The 14,435-nt window shown below is 47.4% G+C and overlaps 1 protein-coding gene across 1 annotated transcript in view; it reads left to right on the forward strand.

The window, feature by feature from the left end:
• The window catches only part of LOC119386209 (arylsulfatase B-like), a 21,448-nt gene extending 7,470 nt beyond the window's left edge, over nucleotides 1-13,978 (forward strand). Inside the window, exons 2-8 of the mRNA XM_037653544.2 lie at nucleotides 245-355; nucleotides 4,143-4,268; nucleotides 4,866-4,989; nucleotides 5,697-5,990; nucleotides 6,571-6,745; nucleotides 10,227-10,497; nucleotides 13,605-13,978. Of these exons, the coding sequence (XP_037509472.2) occupies nucleotides 245-355; nucleotides 4,143-4,268; nucleotides 4,866-4,989; nucleotides 5,697-5,990; nucleotides 6,571-6,745; nucleotides 10,227-10,497; nucleotides 13,605-13,730 (1,227 nt within the window). The 3' untranslated portion in view covers nucleotides 13,731-13,978. The remainder of the gene's footprint in view (nucleotides 1-244; nucleotides 356-4,142; nucleotides 4,269-4,865; nucleotides 4,990-5,696; nucleotides 5,991-6,570; nucleotides 6,746-10,226; nucleotides 10,498-13,604) is intronic.
• Nucleotides 13,979-14,435: the final 457 nt, after the last annotated feature.

Raw genomic sequence — 14,435 nt, forward strand, 5'->3', positions numbered from 1 at the left:
GGACTGGCTGAGAACCCAGCTTCTTCCGTATACCTCTGCTTGAATTCATAAACACAATATAGCTAGGACATAGTAGTTCTTCGAACAAAAGCTGTCTAATCGCTATAGAGTGCCCGGGTGTCAGCCGGTCGAGTTGTTAGGAGTTCATCTATCCATTGTGCTGGTTAAACTAGCACCGTTTCCGGATAGGATCAACGTAACGTGTGCAAGGGCGTATCTCTTCTCGTCTCGCACGCACTCGCAGTGGCACTTGGGTTACTTACAAGACGAGTACACCCCGACGTACCGAGGCTTCGACAGCTTCTACGGCTACTACAACGGCGAGGAGGACTACTACAACCACACCATCAGAGAGGTACGCCCACGGAAACCGCTCTTTGTTTTTATTTCTTTATTTATTTATTCTGCATCACTGTCTATAGTATAAGGTGTGTGCGAATATTTGACACTTTGGAATAACGAATTGAAATGGCCCAAATGTTGTACAGTTTTCGAATCAAATAGCCATCATACGTATATACCATTTTTCAATAATTTTTTAATAGGTCGCATCGCCAACTGTGCGATAAATTTCATCCTGGCGGCCGTATAATAGAAACTAACTAACTAACTAACTAACTAACTAACTAACTAACTAACTAACTAACTAACTAACTAACTAACTAACTAACTAACTAACTAACTAACTAACTAACTAACTAACTATTAAAACGCAAGGACATACGACGACGGGACCATAGCCTTGCGCGAATTGGTGAAATTTTTTCCCGTTAGTATTGAATACCCTCATAGTGAAAATTATTACCCAAACGACTAACTTGCTAAACGCCTAATATTTTATATCACATTCGAAAGCACAATGCCAAATTGTTTTCAGCTTGCTACAGTACCCCTCCCCCCCCCCCCCCCCCCCCCGCCTTTTTTTTTGCACGTCTCAAGGTTGCGAAGAAATGCGCGAACAGGTGACTGAGCACCCGTTCTCGCCTATCGCGCGCACCGCATCAGCGCTCTCAAAAAGGATTTCAAATAAATGGCGCGCTTGCTTCGATGCATCTACGCTACATCTTGCGCACACCTGCACACTGCGCCACCCGATAACTGCCTGTACCTGTGTAATTTGAGCAATCGTTTTTTTTTTTTTTAATTTAAAGAATTTTTTTTAGCTGGCACTTAATTACGTCCGTGTATTTTTGTTCTTGTTCATATACAGCGGTCTATCAGGGTTGTGTGTTGAACTCCAGTTCAGTAACATATGACAAAAGGGCCAGCACCTCTTCATCAGAGGATTTACGTACCGAAAATACCCAATTGCATCCCTGTGAAGTAAGTCAGGAGCGAGCGTTCACTGAAAAGGGTCGAGCGAAGCACGTGTGTGCGCAAGTGTTTCGTGAAGGGGTCAGCGCACACTTTGCTATTGTTTGCCACAGTTTCCTTTCTAGCGCGAGGGTGATGGGCGGACGATGGAGTCTATATATACACACAGTTGTTTGTTTCCTTCGCTTTCTAGTGCCAGCCTCAATAATGAGAAAACATCAACGCCTGTGCAGAGCACTACTGTGCTTGCCTCGCAAAGTTGTGGCTTCTGTCTCTTCGCGTTCTTTCTGCGAAAATAAACTGGCACGGTCCTACCCTGCAGCGGCAGAGCGTAAATAACTTCGCCACGAGTGCTCCGATATTTGGCCAGCCTCCAGGCTCACCCACTGTGCGAGCGATGCGTGCTTCTCGACCTCGGAGTTCAATAATAAAAAAAAATGCGAGCTGACTTCAAATAGAAGAGGCCAGAAAAGATTGTCCGTCCTCTTTGATACATGTTCCCCGAGTTAACTGACGTCGGCTTGAATTATAACTGCGATCGGAATGTCAGCGTGTATTGAGAGATCTTCCATGTTATGACAGTATATAGAATGGAAGGCGTTTTTCTCAGTCTTCGGTCCGCAGCCCTGATAGTCCCGAGAACGTACGCGCGTCATTAAAAATTGACGGAGTGGCAAATGTCTGGCGAGCTATTTGGGGAAGTTTACTAACAAGCTGTGTCACGTGCACACATTCATCTGTCATCGACAAGAGCCAACAAATGTACGGTCGCCAAACAATGGCGTCATACAGATACCTTGTTTTACAAGCATTGCAAGCATTCATAGTAGAGAAAGCTGGGACTTATTCCCTGAAGCTAAAACTTTGTTTGGTTTGTTTATGTTATTGGTCCTCTCTCTTTCTTGTTATCTATACATTCTGTTGCGCACGTCAGAACACCCTAGCTGATCAAAGTTATCCAGTACAATTTGCCGCTACACCGTAGAAAAAAAATTAGTGGGCGCTTAAGCATCGCCTTGAAGAGTGGAACGCGATAGCGCTATTCCGCGCATTGTGCTCCGCCTCTGTTGCAAAGTACCCGCTGCGTGTCTGTATAAGGCAACACGCGCAGTTTCATAGCGGCACGCTTTGTTGATGCTGTGATGAGTGGTTAGCTTTAATCTTTTAACCTCCTTCTCCTTACGCAGCTCACATGGTGTGACGCATGATGCGATTCTACGATTCTGCCACGCACTACTGCATCTGGTAACTCCTCGCCCGACTCGGGGACTGTGTCGCCGAAGCTTCTTCGGTCATTTTCCGAAGCAGTTTCAAGCACTCGTGGCTGTGTAGTAGAATACTTGACCTTGTAAAGCACAGAATGCTATACCTTACCGTCCCCCTTTCCCTCCTTCTCACTTCCACCCTTAATATACTATACATGGTTTTGGCTCGTGACGCCAAGCGACGACAAGAGATGAGGGGAGATGGCAGCAGATGACATGAGACGACAGCCACTAAAGTGCTCCGCACTTGAAAAAAGTGAGGCGTGCAGCCAAGGACACAGGAGCACGGAAACACACAACACAAACGCCGATCAAGTGAAAGTTCGCGTCGTGGTGGGAAAGGAGGTAAACACTAAAGTAAGACACATAATTTGTCTGCACGTGCTCAGAAATGGAAATTCTATTCGTCAATGGCGCACGTGTGGGTCCACGCGAGAGAGAGAGAATAAAGTTTAATGAAACAAAGCAGGAGGTGGATTACCGCGGGCGGGGCTTCTCTTTCAGGGCCCCGCTGGCCATAGGGACTCGCCGGGCATGACCCAGGGTCGCCAGCTGGCTTCCCAAGGATAGATAGGCAAGCTGCGCCTCGCACGACCACGTTCGTATTTGTTGTGTATTGCCACAGACGATGGAGTGTGGTCTCTCTGGGCAGCTGTGTGTTATATATGCGGTAGTGTTGGAGTGCTTCCGCCGCACCAGGGACGTGCGTTCGTGTATCTGTCGGAATATACTGTGTTAATAATTTCCCGTTAATAAGGATATGTATTAGTCTGTAAACGCCCCACGATTGTTGCTTATTGAACTTTTCGTGAGACGGTGCCATAGTTCTGCGGGTCAGCGCTGTTTCCTCTATAGTATGGTTTGGCGTGTCACGTCTTCTGTAGGCAGGACCTGCAAGAGATAACCGTTTGAACACGGCCTTTACTTTTTTTCTTTTACGACAGCTAATCGATTCCCGTCTATTTTGTCGCTTTCTACACAACGACGAATCCCTCCCAACTAGCTCAACATGTTTTCTGCTATAGATGGCATCCCTCAAAGCGCATTGTGCATGTTTTCGTATACGTAAAACTGCACCGGCTATTGTGTGCGACAAAATAAAAAAAACCCTAATTCGATCCCGTTTGCATGGTATACCGATTCGAGAAGACTTGCTGTGCACGACATTATAAAGAGCGCAAAGTTATATCTGTTCGCATCACAGCTCGTTTAATGCAATTATCATCATCATGGTCATCATCAGCCTGACAACATCCACTGCAGGGCAAAGGCATGTTTCTAGCCCGCTCCTGTGCTTGCTGCGGCCACGTTATATCCGCAAACTCCTTAATCTCATCTACTCACCTAACCTTCTCCCTCCCCATCGCGCGCAATTGCCTTCTCTTGGAATCCGGTCTCTCACTCTTTATGACCAGCGGTCATCTTGCCTACGCGCTACATGCCCTGCCCATGCCATGGGCATGGGCAGAGGTTTAATGCAGTAATAAAACATAAATCCCGCAACAATTCGGCGCTCCTCGTCATGCACGTCGTGAAAATTACGTGGTATTCATCTTTTGACAGGGTGAGCACTTTGGTTTGGACTTCTGGGAAGGTGTCGGCAGTTCAACCAACGACAGCGGCCGCTATTCCACGACGCTGTTCACGGACAAGGCGGTGAATCTGATCAAGGCTCACAACGCATCCGAGGTGAGGCTCTGTGTTGGTGTTATTGTCTCAATAACTGGCTCATATGCCCACGAGGAGGATCCTGTATTGATTCACAGCGGTGGGAAAAGATGAAGAAAGCGCACTCATCATCGTTATTAACATATAGTCTTAATCTTGCCATTGGTGGAGGATACCAGCATCATCAACCTCAGCTTCTGAACGCAAACAGGCTCAACTGATGAATATTTACCGACTTTTTTCTAAGCTCGACATACTACCAGCATTCATTAATCGCTAACTTTAAAAAAAAAAAGAACATGTGTGCGCGACACTGTATGAGTTGTTTCACGAGCAATGTTCAGTCTTCAAACGCAGTTTTTTTATTGGAGCGTTATCTATAATGCCATGGCTCTTCAGTGATTAGTATACATACTGCAGTAACAGAGCCGCTAGCGATTGCTCTTCTTTTATTTTCCATTTTTCCTAAATTAGTGCTTATACGGCCATCCCAGGAAATGTGAGAACCTTAATCCAGGTTCTTTCGTGTTTCGAGATTGCACGCGAACTGCGATTTGTAAATGCTGTCGTGCTTTTTTCGATGTTTGAGGAACATAAGGTCGCGTTTGATTCGCGCAGCCTTTCTTCATGTACCTGAGCCACCAGGCGCCACACGGAGGTGTCGAAGTTCCGCTGGCGGCGCCCAAGGAGAACATCGACAAGTTCTCGTACATCGGAGAGGAGAACCGCACCGTGTACGCCGGTGAGACCTCCGAACGGGTGCAACATATACGCAAGCTTTTGTAGAGTTCGTTGCTTATAGCAAGGGATCTAGATAAGAGCACGATAGAAAGGGATGCAAATAAAGGGACGTGCGTATCCAGACGCTGTTAAATGGCCAAGTATGAGTATGAGTGTTAGTATGAGTGTTATTTCGGTCAGTATATTTAATGGTGAGGGGGTTAGCCATGCATGAGACAAACCAAGCACACTGACATGCACAGTTGGCGTCAAACGTTTAGAGACCACTTTCCCATTAATTTGTTACTGTATTCGACCGAACTGCACAGTACATGTTAGCGCATTTTAGAACAGGCCTGAAATCTACATTCAAGGCGGCCTGCCGAAGCAGCGGGAATATCCAGCGTTTTCTTGCATCTCGTGATCTCTAAATTTTGGTGCTGACCGTACCTCAGTGCTTTTCACGTTACTATAAGATGCGTAGAAAGCACCCAAAATACTTTCTACACCTTTAAATAAGGTGTATATAGAAGTTGCACCGCACCTAGAATTTACTTATAGGAGATGTTACAAGTCCTTTCAGCCTTGCATATTTATTTATGCGAAGAACTTTAGGCTAGCTTTTGTTAAAAAAAATAAATTTTTTCGAGCCACACCCACACATATGCGCGCGCGCACGACATTAGGAGACATATACGTGAGAATCCAATCATTTCGCCTGTGGCGCAGCCATGGTGGACGTGCTGGACGAGTCGGTGGGCGCGGTGGTCGAGGCCCTCCAGGAGGCAGGTATGCTGGAAAACACGGTACTCGTGTTCAGCAGCGACAACGGCGGTGCTCCGTTGGGACTCCACGCCAGCCGCGGCTGCAACTGGCCCCTGCGCGGCTCCAAGGGCACCCTGTGGGAGGGCGCCTCCAGGGCTGCCGCCTTCCTCTGGTCGCCGCTGCTCGACTCCCGGGGCAGGGTGTCCCAGCAGCTCATGCACGTCGCCGACTGGCTGCCCACTCTCTACACAGCCGCCGGTCTGATACCGCTCGCTCGAAAAACAGCGTTTCCTCTTTTATAAAACACACGTCGTCACTCTGCATATGTAGAAGTGATCAGGAATCGTCGTATACGAGGAATTAGAAGGAGTTTGATGTGGGCGAGTTGGTGCAACATACTCCCTTCCCTAATCACCTAAGAGGGGCGCCAAGTCTGCCCCGTACCTTCACTCAATCAGGCTTCTACCATCAGTGCAGGTTTTTGACGATAGTTACTTCACACCTTTACCCCTGGAAAGCCGGGGAACAAAAACAGGCAATTATGAGAAGCATAATATAGCTTTATTTTTATATTTGCATTCATTGCGAAGCTTGTTTTCTTTGGGATCCTAACAATAAGGAGGCGCACGTGGAGCGCTTAGGCGAAACTCCGCCCTCCTTTATGGAGAACCCTGCACACGCCTACCCCTTGAACTCATGTTAGCATGCTGTCATGAAGCAAGGAGTGTCAATACCGAATCTGAAAGTTGAGCAGTCGGTGCACTTATTATTACGATGTGGTTTCGAGCTCGTTGACTCCGGCGCAGTGTGCTCCGCCAACCTCTGTGCGTTCACACAGGCGGTGATGCAGCCAGTCTGGAGCACCTGGACGGCATCGACATGTGGCGGCACCTGTCGGAGGATCTTCCGTCCCCGCGCACCGATATCCTGTACAACATCGACCCTGTGAGCAACACGGCAGCGCTGCGACACGGTGACTACAAGATTGTGCTGGGGGCGTCTTCCGCGGGCAGGTATGCTGCATAAGAGAAACCCGAAGGTCGCGCTTCAGCGGAGCTGTTTAAGCTTGAGTTCCAGCCGTGGCCGGCGACCGCTCAAAAGTCTGCGCAGCTCTGCAAAGAGAAGTGGAAACATAAGGAGTGGGAAAAGGAAGTGAGGGTGGGGAGAGAAAGGAGGATAGGAGAGGGTAAAGCGTTTCTATACTGCGCTTTGTAGAGCGCAGTATAGAAAGGAGGACGGAAAGGGAAGTGAAGGTGAGGAGAAGGGAAATGAGGGGAGAGGGTAAAGCATAGCATAGCCACGCATAGTATGGGAACGAGAAGTGGGGGTGGGGAGGAGTGATGTGAGTGTGCGGAAGATGGAGAGGAGGAGGGGAAGGCCACTAGTACCGCTGTTCCGTCAGTCTTCGCACCACTAGTGCGTAGCTGCCCCATTTTTTATATAGAAGGGTGGCGACCGTATAGTGCGGAGACGCCGCACAATCGATTTTGAAAGCAACCAATACGTGGACCTGCCCCATCGCATCAACGCACGCAGAACTGTAACGCTGAAGAGAAGCAATAAATTGGACTAGGATACTCGCGAATCGGTTATAGTTAAATGCTATGTGACGTGCAGGACCGCTTTTTGACTTCCACCAGGTTACACACACGAAATCCATGAGAGTGTGGATCATACCTTTTTACGGGACCGGCCTTTCATTATGCCATGTCGGGAATAGGCATGTCTGGAATAGGCTCATATTCCGTGTATTATTACACTTTCTCCAAACTCGGATTACTGCGTAATGCGTACTAATACTCCTACAGATGTTCTGGTGATTGGCTCTAAGCTTTATGGATTAAAAAAAATTGGCCGCGTATCTGCGTGCTTCGCTGCAAATGTCGTCTAAAGACGATAGAAGAGGCGCTGCGTGACATATGGACACCATCTGGCAATACGTCGGGAAACATGAGTGCTGTGTTGCGGGCTGGTAGTCCTGGCGCAGCGGCAGGCGAAGACCGGCGGTGACCAACGCGACCGGCGGGCCAGCCCGAACGCGAGCCAGCCCGAACACGCGGTTTGGCGCGAAGCGCCGAAGCAGAAGAAACGTCCGCACTCAACGAGTACTCTCCCAAGGAGGTTAAAAAACCTCCTTGTACTCTCCACACACTCTTTTATTTACACGTCACCTGCGTAAAACAGGAATGCCAGAGCGGCGCCCCATAGCATTCCTACAGTGCAATACTGAACCGAAACCGAAACACAACAATGAGCTCGTGCAGAGGGCGCGGAGGAAAGCAAGTTTCAGCGCAGTCGCATTTTCAGCGCAGCTTAAGAAACTAGGGTCTCTAGAATTACGTATCTATGTATTTTCTATTAAAGGAACACACCACCTAATTCTTACCTAGCGATGTTGCGCCTCAGATATGCGTAATGTTTGCTTTTTGATCAACAATGTACACAAGTATGAACCTAGTCAGCCGTTCAAGATGGCTGGCCCTTGGGCAAGTGGTTCAACTTTGACCGGGTGGCTGAATCGAGTGACGTGCCGACAAACAGAAAGACAGACAGACCAAAATTTCTGCGTTTAAGTTCCCCAAGAAAGACTATTGTCTTTAAAAAAATGCGCGAAGATTGCCCTCAGTCGCACAAAGCTTGTCACCGAAGCACGGGCCCGTCGCCGCTCGCTGGGTAACCTGTTTCTCTATTTCTATATATAGATACTTCTCCATAGAGCTGGGCGGCCTTCTTTGCTTCTCTTTAGCTTTCTCTTTCTTTCTTCCGCTCTTTCTTTTTCTCTCTTCTCTCTATTTCTTTTTTGTCTTTTTTTTTGTCTCTGTTTATTTCTATTTCTGTGTCTTTTTCTTTCTATTCCTTTCTCTTTCTGTCTTTCTTTCTCTCCTATTTTTGTCTCACTCTCTCTCTATTTCTCGCTTGCTTCCTCTTTCTTTCTATAATTTTTCCTGTCGACTTCTTTCTTTCTCTTTCTTTGATTCTCTCTTTTTCTGCATTTCTTTCTCTCTATTTCTCGCTTTCTCATTCTTTATATGCTATGCTTTACTCTCTCTTCACATCTCTCTTCCTTATATCACATCTCTCTTCCTCAGGATCACTTTCCTTTTCCACCCTCTTGCTATACGACCCTATACAAGGCTATGCTATGCTCTGTCAGCGTGCCTGGATAGCCGAGTGGTTAAGACGCTCGCCTTCGGATCGTGGGTACGCGGGTTCGAATCGCACCGCCTCAGGAGGAATTTTCTTGCGCCAAGAATTTTCTCTTTCTTTATATATTTATTTCCGTCTCTCTGTTTCTTTCTCTCTTCCTTTATTCGCCCTCACCCTCATATCTCTCCTTCGCTCTGTGCTTCCCCCTTGCTACACGCCAGACAAATCGGCGCACGTGTTCTGGGAGCGAAGCAGAGGAAGAAGAGGACGAAGAGAGAACGTGTCAGTTCATGATGATGATAATTTCGGGTCACGACATTTTACGCCGAGCTAGAGCAGCTTCGCTGCAGTTGCTGGCCGCGCCCACGCCGGTACTGGAAGACCGTGGCCCTCCGCCCGTTCGCAGGCCTCCTGGATTGCCGACAGCTGGACTGAGAGCTCGCGGCTTTTAAGAGCCCTCTCCCAGTCCTGTTCTGTGCTGAACTTTGCGCTGTGTTACGCCGGGATCCGCCCCACAGCTAGGGCATCCTGGATTTATGCCTTCAGCAAAGTGACCCCCCTTCGGGGGTTGTCTGATCGGAGTTCTCCAGGACCAAATAAAGTCCATTTCGTCATCATCATCATCAACAGATTCGCTGTTAATATATAAGAGACTTACAGCCGGACACCAGAACGTATGTACCGTAAAATCCTGAGCAAGCGCCCCCTTCCCTGTTTCTGGAGATTAGAAATATCCGCCAATGACCAAGCAAGACCCCCCCCCTCCCTCCTGCCCTGCCGCCATTGTCACTGCTTCATTCACTGTTTTTATTCGCTAGAAGAGGGCTAATAACGACAGTGAATGCAGGCCTATTCAATAAAGCATTTCATTGGAAGGACGTGCGGCTCTTCCGCCGCCATCTTGAATTTTGATCTGTGACCGAGCAAGGGCACCTCCCGTCCAAATCTTGTCGGATTATCTTTCACCGTAAGGGGCGGGGGGGCGCTTGCTCGGGATTTTACGGTAGGGGTATTAGTACGCAAGGCTTCATATAAAGCCGATACGTCAAGTGCGGGCCTGTCCCGCCTGTGAGTTAAGGAACCCCAGGTAGTCAAATTTAATTTGAAGTCCCCCACCAAGCCGTGCCTCATAATGATATCGTGGTTTTGGCAGTGGCGTAGGCAGAAACGTTATTTTTTTTTTGGAGGGGGGGGGTACACCTCCTTGATCCGACATGGGGTCCGGGCGGATAAGTGTGGTCGAGTGTCATTTTGCTTTTTGTTTCCCATGGGGAAACAAAAATTTCGGGGGGGGGGGGGGGACATGTGTATAGTCGAGTCTAACGAGAGACGTGGGTCTGCATGCAGATCCAATGAACGCACTCCGATTCCCGGTAGTCCAAGGTCCGACGAAGACCTAGACGAACTGACGTCACGCTCCAAGGCAGCCAATGCCCTGCGACTTCTCTACAACAACGACAGCCTCATCGGGGCGTCTGCCCAGTGGCGCCGGCAGGCTTCAATGCAGTGCTACGAATCAAGTGAACCTTCCAACTTCGAGGGCAGCACACCGCCCTACCTATTCGACGTGGCCAAAGACCCTTGCGAACTGCACAACCTTGCGGACACCGAGACAGAGGTAAGCACATAACAGGAGGGGGAAGGGGGCGCATATTAACGGGACAGCGTTAAGGAGACCGTGTCGCAGGAATTCCGGCGTCGGCGACGTAGTCCGGTAGCGAAAAATAACGATTGATTCAAGTAATAAAAATTATAATAACAGAGAGCGGAGCTAGTTGGCACATATTCATGCTAAAAGACAGGGCGTGCAAACACGGACACAAGAGAGAAGTCAAGACACCACAAACGCGTTCTCTTTCAGTGCGTCCGTGTTTGCACGCCCTGTATTTTAACATGAATAAAGATTGGTTCGAGCCGGTATCGAACCCAGGCATTCTGCGTGGCAGTCGGGTGTTCTACCCCAGACCCACGCCAGTGGTTGAATATATGCTTCGGGGGGAAAAAAAAACACAGGTGTTATGTTGGGCGAGGAGTCTCGTTAGCAGATATATAGTATTTGGCGGCAGAAGCGTGAGATCGCACCGGGCGTGACACCATGTGAAAGGCCCACCCATTACAAAGCGCCAAGCCATAAATAAACACCATCATCAGCCACAGCATCAACAAAGTGTGCCGCTTCGTAGATGCGCGTATTGTCTTACGGACGCGTTGTTGGTAGTTCGATCATTCGCGAAATGATGAAATATGGCGTAGTGGGCGCTTCGCCACTGTACTTGCCGTAGTCACTCTAGAAGAGTTTACAATGTCACGCGCGCGGACGTTCTTTTCCTCGCGGCACGGTTGAGCTGTCCACCGAGAAACGAGGCATAGCAAGCGAATCAGAAGTCGATGCGAATGGGCCCGATTACGGTATTACGTTCCACTTTTAAATGCGAAGCTTAAGCGTACTCCAAGTTTTCTTACCAAAAACTCTTATGCCGGTAATGTCCGGAAGATAAAAATTTCAACCAATCGTGATGCTGGACGTATCGCGAGCTAGGGCATTCGGCCAATGGCAAAGAACAATTACGAACGAAACGCGTTTTATGAACTCCGACTCCATGGGCCTGAATTCCAGAAACACCTTGCGCTGGAATCGTTCACAAGAAAAAAAACTTTCAGCCAATCCTGATACTGGGAATATCATTAGCGAAGCTGGCTGGCTAAGTGGAAAGAAGTGTAATTACGAAATGAAAACTCAGTGAATTCGCCCCTTGGTTTTCTCGTTGTTTTTACAAACGGGATGATTCCACGAGAGATCGAACATGCCTGTCCGGTTGATATTTTTGTTTTACCTGGGTTTTTTATATGTTATGTGGGCACATTCAAAGTGCACGGAACCAAAAATTTTATTTCCAAGAAACGCTACCAGCGCGCCAAAAAATATTTGAAGGTGGCGGCGCGGGCCTCCTGTTTTTGCTCACTGCAATGTTTTGGGATTTCGCGGCCGAATTTAACGCGAACTATAAATGATGTGTCGAAAAATTCTTTTGCTGGTTTTAATACGCATTACTGTGAATTGCATCCATGCTTTTTTTATGCCGTCCTCAAAAGGAAGAAAATGTGAAAAAATGGCCAACACGGCCGAAATAAAAAAAAGTGTGTTAAGTTCGAGGCGCCTTGGCGCCTTTCCTATTTCAAACAGAAACTTCGAAACATTGTCAAATATAGAAAAGAGCCTTTGAAACATATATACGGAAGATCATTTTCCTACGAGCAGCGTGAAAAAAGAAAAAAATAGTTAAAGAAGCGAGTTTTCTCAAAAAAGTTCATTTTCAAAAAATAAAATAAAAAAAAAACTCCGGTCTCAATTTTGACGACAATTTCTTATCGAAGAGCGCCTATGTCAGTGAACACACGATTTTAATATCATACGTCCTCATTTGCTTTGTTCACGAGATATAACGCGCCAAAATGAGCCTTGCTGTGTGTGCTCGCTTCAGCGCGACTGATGGTTGTTATCAGCTTGCAGTGTGCGTAAATCTCAGTTTTAATTATTCTGCTGCAGCAAAACCTTGCTCTGGTGGCTTTTCGTCAAGAACGATGTGTTCTCAGATTTTACTTGTGTCTAGCGTGTGCGGAAGTGGGCTGCTGCCGCCCTCTGAAGGGCTAACGTACACAGTTTGCAGCCTACAACCTCGCCTACAAGCATCAGAGGAAAGGTGGGCGCGCCTGTTCAAGATATCAATCGCTTCTTCCTGAAGAAATGCCTAGTCTACCTCATTGCGGTTAGATGTAGACAGTTTTTTTTTTTTTTTTTGAGGCGCGTAAAGCAATGCTAGCAGACCTCGCAGTTGTCGCGAAGATCCTCAGCCTATGACAGGCGCCTCGAACTTAACACACTTTTTTTATTTCGGCCGTGTTTGCCATTTTTTTCACATTTTCTTCCTTTTGAGAACGGCGTAAAAAATCATGGATGTAATTCACAGTAATGCGTATTAAAACCAGCAAAACAATTTTTCGACAAATCATTTATAGTTCGCATTAAATTCGGCCGCGAAATCCGAAAACATTGCAGTGAGCAAAAACAGGAGGCCCGCGCCGCCACCTTCAAATATTTTTTTGGCGCGCTGGTAGCGTTTCTTGGAAATAATATTTTCGGTTCCGTGCACTTTGAATGTGCCCACATAACATATAAAAAACCCAGGCAAAACAAAAATATCGACCGGACAGGCATGTTCGATCTCTCGTGGAATCACCCACCGTCGTCTTGATCGCCTACTGGCGCGACCATTTATTTTTGTAATGACACGTAGAACGAACGAATGTTGAGGCAGTTGGTATAGGAATTCATCTAAAAAAAGCTAGGGTTGACGACGAGGACATAAATGAAGCAGAAGGAACCCAATCGCGGTTTAGAATTCACAATATACCATGTATAATAGTATACATCTCTCATCTAGCAAAGTTCACTACCTTGCTACGCCGTTTTGATGTTCACGATAGTAGCGGTCGTGTGATTATTATTGTTGCTATTCATAGTTGGCATATACGTCGTTATGCATTACGTACTGAGAGAATCACTGAGATGGTTGTAGAACCGTCTCATGAGTTCAAGGCACCTAACGAAGCACTGTCTAATAAAGAATGCTACGAGCAGGACTGAGCAGACAGTGATCCCCGATGCGCGCGATTAACTGGCTGCCAAAAACGCTCTTCCCACTGCTTATTTTTATCTCTATGCAGCTGCTGGCATCGCTGAAGCGAAAGCTGGAAGAGTACGAAGTAACTTCCATGTCACCAAGGCTGAGACCGGTCGATCCGAAAGCCTTTCCCGAACTGCACGGTGGCTTGTGGGCTCCCTGGGAGTAACGATCCCGGTTTTCCTGTCTTTCCTGCTCCCAGGAGTACAGTTGTTTTGGCAGTGTTTGCGCTTAGTGTAAACCCTTGCATATAGGATTCACCGCGGGCTATCCAAAACAATTTCTCCAGTTAATTAATTGTCGTCACGTCAACATCACCATCGGTTCATCATTTAACAATGTATCAGCAATAATGTACAACTTCCAACGTTTACGGTTTCGACTGACAGTTGGACTTAACTATACTACAGTCAATTAGAATGGTTTGCATCTGGGCTAGTTGGTGATCTTGCATGTTGAGTGCTTGCAGCAAACATCAGACGCACGGACGAAGGAAAGAAACACGAACACACTGCTGACGTCTACGGTTAATCAATTACTCGATCTATCAAGTAACTCCTGAACCGGAGCTGGACATAATTGATGAGACCGTTACGTACGACGTGATATTAACCCAAAAACTAGGAACTTCGTGCCAAGTCTCCTGCGCCGATAGTGAGCTGTTTCCTGCGGTCTCGCTCCAACTCAGCATTTATATAGTGGGTAAATTTGTAACAGTGACAGCTACAGTTCTTCCACGTGCACGGCACCATATGCTGTCGGAAGGGGCTGATTAACGCATCGGAAGGAACGTCTTCTGCGAAATCATCTTGTGTTTGTATACCTGTCTGTGTGCCCACCTTGTCAGCTTCAGTTATAAAAGATAAGGACTGTA

Source organism: Rhipicephalus sanguineus, chromosome 3 (genome assembly GCF_013339695.2).
Source record: "Rhipicephalus sanguineus isolate Rsan-2018 chromosome 3, BIME_Rsan_1.4, whole genome shotgun sequence".
Taxonomy (NCBI): domain Eukaryota; kingdom Metazoa; phylum Arthropoda; class Arachnida; order Ixodida; family Ixodidae; genus Rhipicephalus; species Rhipicephalus sanguineus.